A 14,833-nucleotide genomic window follows, 5' to 3' on the forward strand; every position below is an offset into this window, starting at 1 on the left:
CACTGGTGTTTATCAATTATTCGCTATTATCATGAATTTGCGCATTCCGAATTTGAAAATCTATCGCATATTCTCTAAATTAGACTTGGATGTTACGTACTCAGCTCGACGTAATGCGAACGGTATGCTATCAACCTGGAGAATTGGAACAACCTGATTTGACAGAATTTTCAATGGTAGAAAATGCTGATCAGATAGAAGAGGAATTACCCTCTTCAGCTGAAGTAGCTTCAACGTCATTTAACGAAGGAAAGATTGATAATGGATTAAACGATTTAAAATTGGAAAATTCAGAAATGAGTGGTTTAATGGGAAAAGTTACTGCTTAAGTGATGATATCTTGTATCAATCATATTTGGCATATCAGCTTCGGGTTGAAACACGGAGGAAGCTTCTGTAATTAGTATATACAATACCTTTGCATTGAATTGGACATTATACTAGTATTTGCTTACATCTTTGGCCAAATATAATTCGGAATTCACCTCCGTAAGAGTTCACTTTATCTATGAATGAAATAGCCGAAGTTTATTGTATGAACGGTGAATTCGGTTAAAATGGCGTCGGGTGGTGTCAGATGATATAACCGAGTTTGATCAATCACCTGCTTCAATATCATTTAGTAATATATTTATCCCATCATCATTTAATTCCTCTTTTCTTCTTTTCTTACTTGTTATAATTCAATTACTCATTTGGTTTGAATCAGATTCTTTGCCTTAAAATAAAATAAATATCAAGATGATTCGTACTTTACAAAAAACAATTCCAATTCATTCTATTCGTTTAACACGTTCATACTCTTCTCCTTCAATTGCTTCTTCTTCTTCTTCCTCTAGTAATATTAAAAAAGGTTTATCACCTTTAGCAAATGAAGTAGCTAAAGAAATTTCTGAAAAATGGAAAGGTACTTCTGCAATTGGAGGTAATACTAAAAATTATATTGGTGGAGAATTTAAAGAAAGTAAAGCTGAGAAATGGTTAGATGTTAATGATCCTGTAAAGTTTTAAATTTCTTTTTTTTTCATTCAATTTTTACTTGGATTGTGATCTTTGACTTTTTATACAGAACACTAATATTGTTTCTTAACATTTACTCGTAGTCTACTCAAACTCTTCTTACTAGAGTTCCAGAAACAACTGCATCGGAATTTAATGATGCTATTGATGCTGCTTCTCAAGCTTTTAAAACTTGGGGAAAAACAAGTGTGATGAAAAGACAAAGAGTTATGTTTGAGTAAGTTTAATTTTATTCGGAAGTCATGTCGTATTTTAAAGGTTTCTTGATGGGGAGGCGTTTCCTCTTTCTTATAATGAAGCAAGCGTTAGATCAGGGTTATCGTGTGGAACGGATGATTGATGGCAAGGATGAACGGCGATACAATCAATGATGGTTTGAAGGCTTTAGTGGAAAGAAGATACTTCTCATCGGAAAAGTGTGTTGATCATGGGACAAAAGTTGCTTGACCATGATTGAGTGGAGAGTGGATTTGATCGATGTACACGACTTACAGAGGGACATGCTCAAGAAGTCATTTGACCGAAATCTTTTGGACAAGATCGAGCGAGGAGATACTAATTCGATGATTGTTATATTTCTATAGACTTCAGCACCTTATCAGACAACACTCTCCTGATATCGCCAAATCAATCGTACTTGAACAAGGTAAAACATTTGCCGATGCCCTTGGAGATGTTGGAAGAGGATTACAAGTGGTTGAATCAGCTACAGCAATTACGAATACCCTCTTAGGTGATAAATTAGAAGTTTCAGCGGATATGGATACTTTCTCAAGAAGATTACCATTAGGTGTTACTGCTGCTATCACTCCTTTCAACTTCCCAGCCATGATTGTTCTTTGGAGTGCTGCTTTAGCTACTGTGACTGGTACGTCGCAATTCACAAATTAGATGAATCGCGGACTTATCTGTTTCGGAAATGATGGTGCTAACGGCCATCGTGTATAGGTAACACACTCATCGTTAAACCATCTGAACGAGACCCAGGAGCGACTATGATCATCGCTGAATTATGTGAGAGAGCTGGTATACCCCCTGGAGTCATAAATGTGTACGTATCAGCTGTTGAGGGACCTTGGATCGAATAAAGCTAACTTCGGTCCTCGCAGCGTTCACGGTGGTGCACCAACAGTCAATCGGATTTGTGACGATCCTGCAATCAAAGCTATCTCCTTTGTTGGAGGAGACAAAGCTGGTGAACATATTTATAACAGGTCAGCTTCATTTCATTTCTTCAGTTTCAGAAGCAAACAAGCTGATGACTCCGTCTTCTACAGAGCCACGCCTCTGGGCAAACGAGTTCAAGCTAATTTGGGAGCTAAGAACCATTGTGTGATCATGCCGGATGGTGAGTGGACAGCTCCAATCCATGACATGACTACTATCACAAACTCAGGCTGACAATCCGCTTCGTAGCCAACAAGAATCTGTCCCTCAACGCCGTGGCTGGAGCTGCCTTCGGTGCGGCTGGTCAGAGATGTATGGCTTTGTCTGTAGGTAAGTCAAGAGGAATGAGAAGGGATTCATGTTTTTCATCAAGCTCACGATATGCTCCTAGCCATCTTCGTTGGCGCTTCTAGACAATGGATCCCCGATTTGATTGAAAGAGCAAAGGCTCTTAAGGTGTCTGGAGGATTTGAAGAGAACACCGATCTGTCAGTATTTTGAATTGAGATAGACTAATTGGATCTGACGTCCAAGTCAATCTGCATAGCGGACCTGTGATCTCCCCTGAAGCCAAAGCCAGAGTTGAGCATTACATCGGTACCGTCGAAGAAGAAGGAGGAAGGATCTTGCTTGATGGAAGGGGCTTGACTATTCCTGAATACCCCAACGGAAACTTTGTGGGACCCACTGTAGTCGAAGCGACCGTGGATATGAGTGCATATAAGTGAGTACTAATGTCGCAGGGATCTTTGGCATTGCTTGGGTTGTATGCAAGAAGAAGAAATGCTTACGAACCCCCGTCTGCAGGAACGAGATTTTCGGTCCTGTTTTGACTATAGTCGAGGCTGAGACACTTGACGATGCTATCGAAATCATCAACCAGAATAAATAGTGAGTTCCTGGCTGAATAACTACGGAAACCAATAGCTGATGCCAAATTTTTTGTAGTGGAAACGGAGCTTCCATTTTCACCAACTCTGGATCTACAGCTAGGAAATTCGAATTGGAAGCTGAGCCCGGACAAATCGGTGTCAATGTAGCTGTGCCTGTGAGTACAACATATCTGTTGACCATCCTCATCATCCCTTGTACAAGGATCAACATTGTGGGTAACTGAATATTCGGGTTCCTACAGGTACCCCTCCCCATGTTCAACTGGTCAGGAAACAAAGGATCATTCAAGGGTGATATACCGTTCTACGGTAAATCAGGTATCGATTTCTATACTTATCGAAAGACCACTACATCGCTTTGGCCCGCTGCGGACGCTGTTGGTAATAGGGTGAGCGAAGTTCTCTTTGATTACGATACATAAGTTTGCTCGGCGCTGATGGTGACTGGGACGTCATAGGCAAGTGTCCATATGCCTCAAATCCAATAGTTGGCTCGAATGGGAGGGTGAATTGCAATTGCGATGAATTTGGATCTTTGTTCTGTATTATACGAGATGAATTGTTCTGTTCAATCTATTTATGGGTTATTGGGAGGTTTAACTTGTCATGCATATATATCACGCTAAATTCATTTTTCTGATTCAGTTTGAATCTCCGTATCAAGAAAGCCAAAGAATTGTCCATATTGAGAAGATTAAGGGGTATGAAAAAAAAATTACCTTTCAAGTGAAATAATATAAAATCTGACCAGCAGAGACACCTGTTTACAATTCTATTTATGAATAGTAATATTATAAAGTTAAATAATAATTACCTAAATCATTTAAAGTTCCATTACTATTTTCTAATCCCCATGGATCAGTAACATCTGGAAAAGCACCAAACCAAGACCATCTTTCAATAAATTTTTTACCTTCAATAGATTCAAACCAATTTATAGAAATTTTCATAAAATCTTTATTTTCTTGTAAAGTACATTTTTGTCCTGAAGAAAAATCTAAACATGCAACTTCTGTTAACCAAATTGGTTTACCTTGACTTGGGAATGTCTATTTAATAAAAAAAAAAAAAATTAGTTAAACTCATTTTTATTTTTATTTTTTTTGGCAAAAGAGAATCAAATAGAAATTTAAAACTCACTTTGATATAAGTTATTAAATCATTTGCATTTGTACCGTAAAAATGAATTGGTACAAAATCAAATTTACATTGACCATTACAAGCTTGTAACCATCCCTGTTTTTTTTTTATTCAAAATCATATTATTAATTTTTTATATTGAATTGATTTTCAAAGATGAGGAAAAGAAGAGGAAAAAAAAAAAAATTAAAAAACATACGTTAAACCACCATGATCCACCTCTAGCTACAGCAGGACTACCAATTTTTATATTTTTATTAACAAGTTTATTTGTCCATTTTTGATGTAAAAGTGAACCTTGAGTTACATTCATATTTGAACCACCAGCAGAACTAGGTTGATCGGCTAAAAATTCCCAATGTAAAAGAAGTATGAGTTAAGTACAGAGCCAAAGCGAAAAAAAAAAAAGAAAAAAGGATTTTATACAAAACCTCAAAACTCACGTTCATTAAATCCTAAAATATACGTTGAACCTGTTGGAACATTTCCATCCCAATCATTTATTGATGATTCACCCCAAATCATAGGAACATATTCAATATCACCCATACTCATTGGCCAAAAACTCCAATTATAATACCATTTTAATCCTTTTGTATTAGCTAATTTTTGATAACTTTGCCAAGAAAGTCCTAATCCCGCTGAAGATGAGGTTGTTTGAGCCGAAGATGAGGTTGTTTGAGCCGATGATGAAGTAGTTGTGGAAATCGTTTTTGAAGTTGTACTGCTTATTTTGCTTGTAGAAGCAGAAATTGATTTGGATATTGAAGAAGTGATTGCCTTTGAAGTTGATGTGACCATTGAAGATTTTGATGATGTTGACGAAGCCTTTGTAGTGGATGCAGAAGCTTTAGTCGATGTAGATGAAGCTTTGGAAGTTGTAGTAGAAACTTTGCTAGAAGACGTTGAGGTTTTTATAGCAGATGTTACAGAAGAGATAGGTTTACTGATGGACGAAGAAGGTGATTTGGGAATTGAAGAACTGCTTGAGATTTTTGAGGTTGATGAAGCAGCTTTACTGCTCGAGGAAGATACGGATAATTTGATGCTTGTTGATGAAGTAGGTTTTATCGAAGATGTGCTTTTGCTGATTGAGCTGGAAGATGATCTAGAAGCACTGCTAGTAGATGATCCTGATTTGGCTACGGAGGAGGAAGAAGACGATTGAACAGCTGGAGCCGGTGCAGCTGAACTCAATGCCAGTAGCGGCAGGATAGTGATAAGAATTGAGAATTTCATTTTTGTCGAAATGAATATGTGTTATCGTCAAAAGATTGTGCAATTTAAATGAATGTTAATAGATCGACCTAGCGATCAACAAGTTCTTCAAAGATTACTGAAGAAGAAGAAGAAGAAGAAGAAGAGAAAAGAACGGAAAGTGGATAAACATAGTTGATGCATCGAATTGTGATCTTTTTACATATTGATAAGCTGTATAACTTGTATGAGAAGGGCATCATTTGTTTATTTACACTTGTCACCTTTTTTTTTAACCTTCATGAGATTGATGAAACGCCTATTACGGAATGGCATTTTTCAGGAACACGGTGATCGACAGGGTTTTCTCAAGTGGAATAACCCGATCCGGATGAATCGCATTAACAAGGTTGACACTGTTACATCGATTCCCCTTTTCATGCGCAGCGTCGTGATCTTAACCCATGTATACAAATAGAATCCAAAGAAGAACGGCGTATCAGCCACGCTTCTCAAAAAAGCATCGGTGGCTTCTTCGCAAGTCGTGAAGAGATTATTGTGAAAATTAGGTTTGCGCACGATGCAACAATGATTTAGCATGCCTAATCAAACGCGTGGCCGCGTCGTGGTCAGGGGCCTGTCCGTCATGTCGAGACAGGTCAAAGGCTACAAGTCCTTCGAAGTACCATGTTATCAGTTCGAATTCATATGAAGTAGCGTGACCGACTGAACAGGATGGACAAATGGGCGCCAATCGCCCCGTCAAAGCCAGGTGGACCATCTAATCAGCACAACTTGTCCTCACGTTTTGCCTCTGTGTTAAAACCTTCAAAACCGTCTGCTCGCGGCTCCTTCGCATCCGGTCCATTGGTCGGTAGATGGCCAGAAAATGTCATTCTCGGAATAATAGATTTCTTACCGATACCTGACTTGCCAAATGTCGCTCGTGCAAATAGGACACTGGCTAGATTAGTGAAAGATGAAACGGGTTGGGAAGTCAGATGTAAATGGTTAGGTTTAGCAGCTGATACCTGTAAGTCATAACCATAAGTCCCTTTCTGAAGATGTATGCTCATTCAAACGTCAGTAGCTATCACATCACCAAAGAAGGAAGTGCCGCTAAACCTATGACAAACACCTAAAAAACCATCATTCTCTATAACATCAAATCAGAAATCTCGTCAATTATCGATAAACGATGATGATTTTGGCGATTTTTCAAGTCAAGGACATGGTACTAGTGGGAATAATGACGTGTTTGAGGATGTTGATTTTGGTGATTTTGAAGGTGCAAAACCTAATGGTGGAAGTTTGAATGGGAAAAAGGAGAACAATCTGTTAGATTTTGATGATTTACCACTCCCTTCAAATACGAATTCTTCAAAAGGTCAACAAAAAACCGGATTTTTCGCTTTATCACCTAATCCAACACCTACCAAATCAAAATTCTCCTCATTCGGTTCATCAACACTATCAAATATTCCGCCAGGAATGTGGTATAAAACATATCGAAAGTACCATTTATCTATGATTCCTTATTGTGAAATTCTTAGATCGTCCCCCTCACCATCTTCTACATTATCTTTACTTTTCCCACCTCAAAAACCCTCATTGTTACCTGACCAATCGAATCTTCTCTTCTCCTTAATTCTCTTCCTATCCCCACGACTACAACCCCTACGAGATTGGGGATTCCTTCGTCAAGCTTTATTAGCAGCATCAGATAGATTTGATTCGACATGCTTGGTAGCGTTTGAAGTTTTTGATGGAAAAAAGGACGAAGACGGGATGAAAGTAGCAGCTGAGAGTAGTTGGAAAGTGTGGGAAGCAGGAGGAGGATCTAGAGATCAATGGGAGTGTGGGCGTGTATGGGTGGAAAAGCGAGAAGTCTTTTACGACACTGCAAGATGGGATTCGGCGGAAAATATCATGTGAGCAAAGACTATCCGCTAGATTGTCCAACCTTTTTCTGACCGCTTTGCTTTTCTGGTGTTCGGTAGAAAAGTACAAAGTCCTACTGGAGCCACTACACGACAACTCGATTTCACGCCTATGGACGCATTTATTTCGCATGTCTTGGAAGCATTTCGGATAGATGCTGAATTCGCCAAGAGGGTATTCCCGACCAATGCAAGAGTAATCTTATCCTTCTGTGATCGAGTGGCGAGTGATGTGGTAAGTAAATCGCATATCATGACTCAATCAACTATAGTGAGCTGACATTCATGGACATCAGATCGGCGAATATATCCACCCTTTACTGTCACAAGCTCGAGCGGTATCGCAGGACCTCTTCTTACAAGCCACTGCTGCTACATTTGTGCAAGCTTGGAAACTGGTTGACCTTGTGATGGAAGTGGTGGGCGACGAAAAAGCCACTATATCAAGGGAGAAGGTAGAGGACACTGTGTGAGTTTTATTTTTGGATAGTCCGACCGTGCTATCCGAAAGCTGACGGTGTTTTAACAGCTTCCGAATGTTTGAACAGCATCTTGACGAATACTTGGACGACGAGACTGAGCGAGTTAAACACCACTTGGAGGATATTTGTAAGGCATGGGATCAACAGGTAAGATTGCATGCATCTCCCGAAAATAAGGCATCTGCTGATGCGAGACGTGATCTACTAGCTCGGTGCGAAAGATCCAGGATCAAGATCCCTAGGGACAGGTCCGACCTTTTTGACTTCAGCAAATCCCGACCAAGTCAAGCGAAATGTATTGGCAGGATTTAAAGACGCCTTATTATTACCTGTAACCATCGTACCTCGTACAGTAACCTTCGCCACCAATGCTATTGTCACTGGATCAACTCAAGCTGTAAGTGGTTTGGCAATGCTAAATCCTCAAAAATGGACTGGATCAAATGGAAAAATAGTCAAAAAAGAAAGCTCAGAAGGTGGAGATGTGGTTTTCGAACTGCCTGATACTGCTGAAGTCGTTGAAAAAGTCAATGATGGGAACAATGACTTAGATGAGAAAAGTGGATACAATTTGGAAGTACCGAGTCAAAAGGTCGAAAAAGATGATTCTAGATCGGTGACACCTAGTGGTAAAGATAAAGAAGATACTTTCGATAAATTGCAATTACTCGTATCGCTTGATACTGCACTTGAACTTATCCAAGCTGATCGAGATTCCCTCAAACGTGCTGAGACTTTTGCCAAGTATCCAGGTAGAGCTGGGTTACATGTTCGAGAAGCTATAGAAGAGATTTTTATCTTGATGCTGAAAGCCGCGGGTGATAGGCATATTGCGCCTGGGTTCAGAATGTGAGTAGTGTACCACTGAATTCCTTTCACCTCGGTATAACGAATGACAAACAAGATAATGGGAGCAGTACTGATCGTAGTGTATGTGATGCTCAGCGCAACAAATCAAATGTCAACTTATAAACCCTCAGAACACGAAACGACCACATCAGTTGCACCACTCCTACAATTCTTTGAATTGGTACATATTGGAGACACAATACAATCTATGATTCAGGTATATTTCGACAAAGAATTATCACCATACGTCGATAAGACAGATTTCTTGACTGCCGTCATGAGAGAGAAAAAGAGATTTGAGAGTGTGTTGGATGATGCTGTCGCTGCTGGTCTGAACGCTGGTATTGAGGTTCTGATGAATCAAGTGAGCGGTCTCGCAGCGAAACTCATAGGACGCATTCACTAGCATTTACTGACGGGAAACCTCGACTTCTCGTAGGTCGAACATATCATAATCACTAAAACAGGACCACGAGAATACTATCCTGTAGATGGCGCTCCGATGGATCTTGGACCTACCAAAGGTTGTCAAGAAGCTATCAAATGTTTGGAAATGCATTGCAATCTACTTCGAGGAAGTACGTCAAAGGAAGTATTGGAAGTGTTTTATCAAGAAGTAGGAATCAGGTTACAAGCGTGAGTCCTCACTTCATCACGAGCTGTATTTTCATTCAACTTACTTCTGACTGACGGCTCTTGAACACCACACATAGCATCCTGCAAAGACATCTAAAAAGACAAATCATATCACTCGAAGGTGGATTTCAAATCATAGCAGATCTCAACACATATCATGCATTCGTCGCTTCGTTGAAACAACAAAGAATAACTGAAGATTTCGCCAATCTAAAGATGCTTGGACATGTATATATAGTTAGTGATGCTAAGGATTTAGCTCAAATTGTGAGGGATGTTACGCGGTACGGAGGAACATTTACACCTGAAGAGTGAGTTTTGCTTTCTTTTCTGAAAAGTCGAATCGAATCTAATTCAGGTCGATGAACTAGTATATATGAATTTATACAGAGAAGAAGTGATTGGAAGAAAATTGAAAAGACTGTTGATAAGGTGAGCTTGTGCTCTGCAACGAATTCTTGGCAAGGGAGTAACTGACACCTTTGATGTTAGGCTATGTATGCTTTGTCGGTTAGAGAAGATTGTGTGATTATGTGAAGAGACAATTCACGGTACGGCTTAATGAACTGAACATTGCAAGGAACTATGACGTATGAACGACTTAATGATCACTCAGGCTTCCCGCATATATATCACTTGATCCGCTGATGTTAAAGCCCTTTATTCTCGTGTTTTATGATGGAGTTCTCATTCCGGTTGTCTGCAAATTTCCCCCATTGATTGAAGGTCCTTCCGTCCACTCGCTCCCGCTGTACTGTCGCTTGTTCCAACGGCCTTCCTTCGTTGTACTATCCTTTGCATTGGCGTCAATTTGGCTTGACAAGGAAGACCTACTTCACAAAGGATTGATATGCTGTGATCCGTACATTACCTTTGTTCTTCCAACTAGCATACTGTGTCTTCGCTTCTCTGCTTCTGCCATTACCATCTATATATAGATATATTGTCTGAATACAACTCTATCAACTGATGAGATAACTTGGATATCATTTATTTTAACCCATCGCGCATCTCCGCCCGGACCTGTTCGGCATCACTTCTTACCGTGATCCCGATCAACAAATTGATCTTCCAGATAATCAGAGCTATACATAGCTCAAGCTGTAAATTCATTTAGTTCAGACTATCAATCATCGATCAAAAGCCAAACATTTCTGTTGCACCAAAACTACAGTATGGCCGCAGCCTCCTTTCAAGACTGTATAATTCTCTTTGGGGATAGTCTAACCGAACGACAAGATGTTCCTCAAGCCTTTTTCGAAAGGATGTCACGTGAGTTTTGCCTGTATTGATCATGTTCTGAGCATGCACTAATGACAATTATCACGTCCTGTAGAGGCTTATGCACGAAAAATGGATGTGCTGAATAGAGGATTTGGTGGATTTTCAAGTACGAAGTAAGTTCATATCATACAGAGTTGTAAAAAGAGCTAAAAACCATTTGATTTCGACTTAGCGCATTACCGTTATTCGATAAAATATTCGCAAAAAAAGGAGAAAATGCACCTGTAGTCAGATTAGTAACTTTATTTTTTGGTGAATTCTATTTTTCTCTTCTTGAAATCTTGTTCAACTGTGGAAGAAAGAAATGAAACTAATGATGAGATTAAAGGTACAAATGATAGTGTAAATTTTCCAAATCCAAGAGCGACTCATCCAAAACATTTTAAAGAAAATTATGAATATTTTTTAAATAATTTAACTTCACCTAAATCTCCTTATAAAATTTCTGAAAGCAATTTACATATTTTATTAATTACTCCTCCACCACCATTTGATCCTCAAATACCTCAACCTGCAAAATGGATTAGAAATACTAAAAGAAGTTTTGAATTTGTTAAAATAGTTAGAGAATTAAGTAAAGAATGGAAATTAAAAGAAAATCAAAATAATTTCACAATTGAAATTCTTGATCTTTGGAAAGTTTTGGAAAATAAAGCTGGAGGTTTAGGTGATGGACTTGAACCTTTTTTTCAGTAAGTGAATCAAATAATATCCTGAAATTATGAAAAAATGCGATTGTGATTAGTGGTGGAAAAAAAATTGATGAATGATTTTTTAAGTGATGGATGTCATTTGACTACGAAAGGATATGAAGTACTTTGGGAAGAATATAAGAATATAATTAAAGGTCCTTGGAAAGATTGTGGACTTGATTGGGAAAATGAAGATGATCTACCGAAGAGAGTCCCGTTGTAAGTATCACATACAACAAAATATCGTAAAAGATTCAGCTGATCCGACTACGGCCCAATAGGTTCAAAGACCTAGATGCTATGCGAGGAGAAAGTGTTGTAGAATTGATGGCCTTGCCAAAATGTAGACAATAGAATCAATACAATATACTTCACATGTACATATGTCGTATACCACACAGTGGTTTGCGTCGCCTTTTCTGCATACCCACTCAACTTTATATGGCTAATACGAAATCTAACGACCAAAAACTCGCCTACCGTATGATGAGGCAGCCGGAGTTCAGGAGATACAACTATTCAACGTCGTGATGAACGCGGCAACACATCTCGAGAAAGTATCACACTTCGTTCTGCCCGTCTTTTAGTGTAAGCTTGACGCTCTTATCTGCTCACTTTGATTTGTGATGCGAACATGTGGATGCTCTTCCTGTACTATGCCCAAATAAGCAAGAGAGAGATTACCGATCTCGGCAAAATAACGATTTCTTCGCTCATACCCGTGGGCGGTGATCACCGATTTATCGGATTTGAGCGATGTCCTGACCAAAATCACCTATCCTATGAGGCCATAACATTATATAGGAAGTCTTATCGAAATCTCTGTCTTTCTTTCTCGACATATTGAACATTGTAGCAACAAAAACTTAGTAATCAGATCTCTCTAGACATCCAAAATGGCAAAAGGACCCATTCATCTTCCCGTTCACTCGCTGGAACATTCCCCAGAAAGGGGTAGAGCTAGAAAATCATGGCCTCTTGCAGTCATTGGTTTACTTGCTACAGCAGCCGTCTTGACTTCTTTCCCTACTAGCGTCACCCAACTTACTTCCAATGCTACTTCTTCTTTTTTCGAAGGTGATCTGAGTGTGAAGAAAGGATTATGTGAACAAGCCGAACCATTCTTGCCTTCTGGTTATAATGTCACCAAGATATGGGAAGAGAAAGATGTTATTATCAAAAGACTTCAGGAAGCTGTAAGTGGTTCTTTTTTCCATTTCCAGTAAAAATATCTGCTAACATTCAATATCGTAGATCCGAATTCCCACTCAAATGTACGATGAAATGGGTCCTGTAGATGAAGATCCAAGATGGAAGATATTTGCTGAATTCCACGATTGTGAGTATACCTGATCCTCATCCTATTCCTTACAACGCTGATGTTCTTCAAATGTCATTAGTCCTCGAAAGAACTTTCCCAAATGTGTATGTTGACACTTAGCACTCTTGCCATGCGTGTCTCATATGAGCTTACGATAAATTTTCAGCTATGAACATGCCAAAGTTACCAAGACTGATTGGGCCTTAGTTTACGAGATTGACGGAACTGATTCTTCCTTGAAACCTTTAATGCTTACTGCTCATCAAGGTGAGTTACGAAGTTGATGAATGTCAAAACAGTAGCTGACAATAACTTTCTAGATGTTGTACCTGTCCTCCCGGATACAGTCGGTCAATGGACCCATGATCCTTTCAGTGGAGAATATGACGGTACTTCGATTCATGGAAGAGGATCTTCAGATACTAAAAGTAGTTTAATTGGTGAGATAACTTGTAATCAGCAATAGATAAAGTCTTCTAAGATCGCTCATATTTGACGATATCAACAGCCGTCATGTCCGCTCTTGAACATCTTTTCGGTACTACCGATTTCAAACCTAGACGACCAATCATTCTTGCTTTCGGGTCAGACGAAGAAAGAGGTGGTCAAGTAGGTGCACCTGCTATTGCCAAATTCCTCTTGGAAAAATACGGAAAGAACTCCATGTCCTTGTAAGTTCACTTCTTGCATGCTCATTTTCGCGTAGCACAATGATCTAATTGATATGGGGATTCACCTAGACTCATTGACGAAGGAAATGGTTTGGTCGAAACATGGGGTCAACAATTCGCTACACCAGCAGTAGCTGAAAAAGGACACGTTGATATCGGTATAACAGTCTCCACATTAGGTGGACATTCTTCAGTACCACCCACACATACAGCTATAGGTTTAATTTCATTATTAATTGCCCAATTAGAAGCTCACCCACATCAACCAACCATATCTGAAAAATCTCCAATTTACGAGTTTATGACTTGTGCAGCTACTTTTGCTGAGTCAATGCCAGCTAAATTAAAGAAAGTTGTAATCAAAGCTGGAAAAGGTGATAAAAAAGCTTGGAAACAATTACCTCTAGAAATCATCAATACTGGTATGGAAGGAAGTTCACATGGTCCCGGTCAAGGTGATCCCCTAAGAAGTCTTTTGACTACTACCCAAGCTGTTGATATTATCAATGGAGGATTGAAGGTCAATGCTTTGGTAAGTTTTTTTTTCCCGTCTCGTGGGGGTGATATTTTAGCTAATTCATGGTCATCAGCCCGAATCTGTCAAAGCTATCATTAATCACAGAATCAATGTTCTGTCAAATCATTTAGAATTACAAGAACGAATTGAAACTCTCTTACTTCCTATTGTGAAGACTTACAACCTCACTTTGAACGGCTTTGACGGTACAACAGTGTTCAGCGGATCACCTTCATCTAAAGTAGATCTTAATTTAGCATTTGGATATTTCACTGATCCTGCTCCTCATTCACCTGTAACACTTGATGATCCAGCATGGAATGTACTTGCTGGTACTTCAAGAGGTGTTTGGGCAAGTAGAAAAGAAGTTAGTAAAGATGGTTCTGTTGTAGAACTTGAAAAAGGTAAAGATTTAGTAATGGCTCCTTTCATGAGTACTGGTGTAAGTAATCTTTTCAACTTTTAACACTGCTCTAATAGGCAGAATAAAAGCTAATTTCAATCATTTGTTCCTGTCTTCAGAATACCGATACTAGACGATACCTTGATCTTACACCTAATATCTATCGATATAGATATACTCCTATGGAAGGAAGTGCAGGGGCTCATACAATCAATGAATATTCCAACGCAAATGATTTAATCGAATTTACCAGATTCTATCAAGCTATCATATTGAATATGGATCAATCAAAAGATGTAGCATAGAGACTTGGCTGGTTTGGTCCATCTATGGTCAATAGTCAATAGAGCTGGAAAAATATGGTAAAAAAGTGGTATTGTAGTAATTGCGTGCGTAGTCAAATACAGTTTAGTAGTTAATTAGTCAACCTAAAATATAAATAGAGAAAATGATGCGATCCTTTGATCATTAATTAATGAGCAGAAGTGCAGTCGGATGATTGGGTTTTTATATTTATACATTCAGTCATATTCTATATAATCGTGTTTTGATCAATTGGAGGTATATAATCCTTTTTACTTGAGAATCATAATTTGTCAGAAGACTTGTTCCTGTCTTACC

The 14,833-nt window shown here is 38.9% G+C and overlaps 6 protein-coding genes across 6 annotated transcripts; 5 read left to right on the forward strand and 1 right to left on the reverse strand.

The window, feature by feature from the left end:
* Window positions 1–113: 113 nt before the first annotated feature.
* Window positions 114–329, forward strand: I206_106054 (uncharacterized protein; the record flags this gene model as incomplete). The annotated part of the gene is made up of 1 exon (XM_019156606.1): window positions 114–329. One exon carries the CDS (start codon window positions 114–116, stop codon window positions 327–329), a length of 216 nt encoding a protein of 71 aa, XP_019010408.1.
* Window positions 330–741: 412 nt separating this feature from the next.
* Window positions 742–3,568, forward strand: I206_106055 (methylmalonate-semialdehyde dehydrogenase (acylating); the record flags this gene model as incomplete). Its single annotated transcript, XM_019156607.2, has 13 exons — window positions 742–999; window positions 1,104–1,237; window positions 1,605–1,888; window positions 1,969–2,071; window positions 2,130–2,234; window positions 2,298–2,368; window positions 2,437–2,517; window positions 2,579–2,675; window positions 2,735–2,911; window positions 2,995–3,078; window positions 3,136–3,235; window positions 3,323–3,469; window positions 3,539–3,568. The coding sequence occupies 13 exons, from the start codon at window positions 742–744 to the stop codon at window positions 3,566–3,568; spliced, it is 1,671 nt and encodes a 556-aa protein (XP_019010409.2).
* Window positions 3,569–3,871: 303 nt separating this feature from the next.
* On the reverse strand, window positions 3,872–5,459 carry I206_106056 (uncharacterized protein; the record flags this gene model as incomplete). Its single annotated transcript, XM_019156608.1, has 4 exons — window positions 3,872–4,129; window positions 4,221–4,316; window positions 4,420–4,565; window positions 4,664–5,459. 4 exons carry the CDS (start codon window positions 5,457–5,459, stop codon window positions 3,872–3,874), a joined length of 1,296 nt encoding a protein of 431 aa, XP_019010410.1.
* A 693-nt stretch (window positions 5,460–6,152) lies between these two features.
* On the forward strand, window positions 6,153–9,861 carry I206_106057 (uncharacterized protein; the record flags this gene model as incomplete). The annotated part of the gene is made up of 12 exons (XM_070203230.1): window positions 6,153–6,450; window positions 6,508–6,530; window positions 6,591–7,348; window positions 7,418–7,592; window positions 7,654–7,826; window positions 7,887–7,986; window positions 8,048–8,688; window positions 8,785–9,052; window positions 9,128–9,324; window positions 9,402–9,635; window positions 9,696–9,756; window positions 9,817–9,861. The coding sequence occupies 12 exons, from the start codon at window positions 6,153–6,155 to the stop codon at window positions 9,859–9,861; spliced, it is 2,973 nt and encodes a 990-aa protein (XP_070059331.1).
* A 638-nt stretch (window positions 9,862–10,499) lies between these two features.
* On the forward strand, window positions 10,500–11,654 carry I206_106058 (uncharacterized protein; the record flags this gene model as incomplete). The annotated part of the gene is made up of 6 exons (XM_019156610.1): window positions 10,500–10,596; window positions 10,661–10,721; window positions 10,781–10,860; window positions 10,937–11,300; window positions 11,388–11,519; window positions 11,582–11,654. The coding sequence occupies 6 exons, from the start codon at window positions 10,500–10,502 to the stop codon at window positions 11,652–11,654; spliced, it is 807 nt and encodes a 268-aa protein (XP_019010412.1).
* A 542-nt stretch (window positions 11,655–12,196) lies between these two features.
* Window positions 12,197–14,517, forward strand: I206_106059 (uncharacterized protein; the record flags this gene model as incomplete). Its single annotated transcript, XM_019156611.1, has 9 exons — window positions 12,197–12,496; window positions 12,555–12,639; window positions 12,701–12,725; window positions 12,788–12,888; window positions 12,942–13,061; window positions 13,130–13,292; window positions 13,362–13,824; window positions 13,883–14,251; window positions 14,332–14,517. 9 exons carry the CDS (start codon window positions 12,197–12,199, stop codon window positions 14,515–14,517), a joined length of 1,812 nt encoding a protein of 603 aa, XP_019010413.1.
* Window positions 14,518–14,833: the final 316 nt, after the last annotated feature.

This window comes from Kwoniella pini, chromosome 8 (genome assembly GCF_000512605.2).
Source record: "Kwoniella pini CBS 10737 chromosome 8, complete sequence".
NCBI classification, from domain to species: Eukaryota; Fungi; Basidiomycota; class Tremellomycetes; order Tremellales; family Cryptococcaceae; genus Kwoniella; species Kwoniella pini.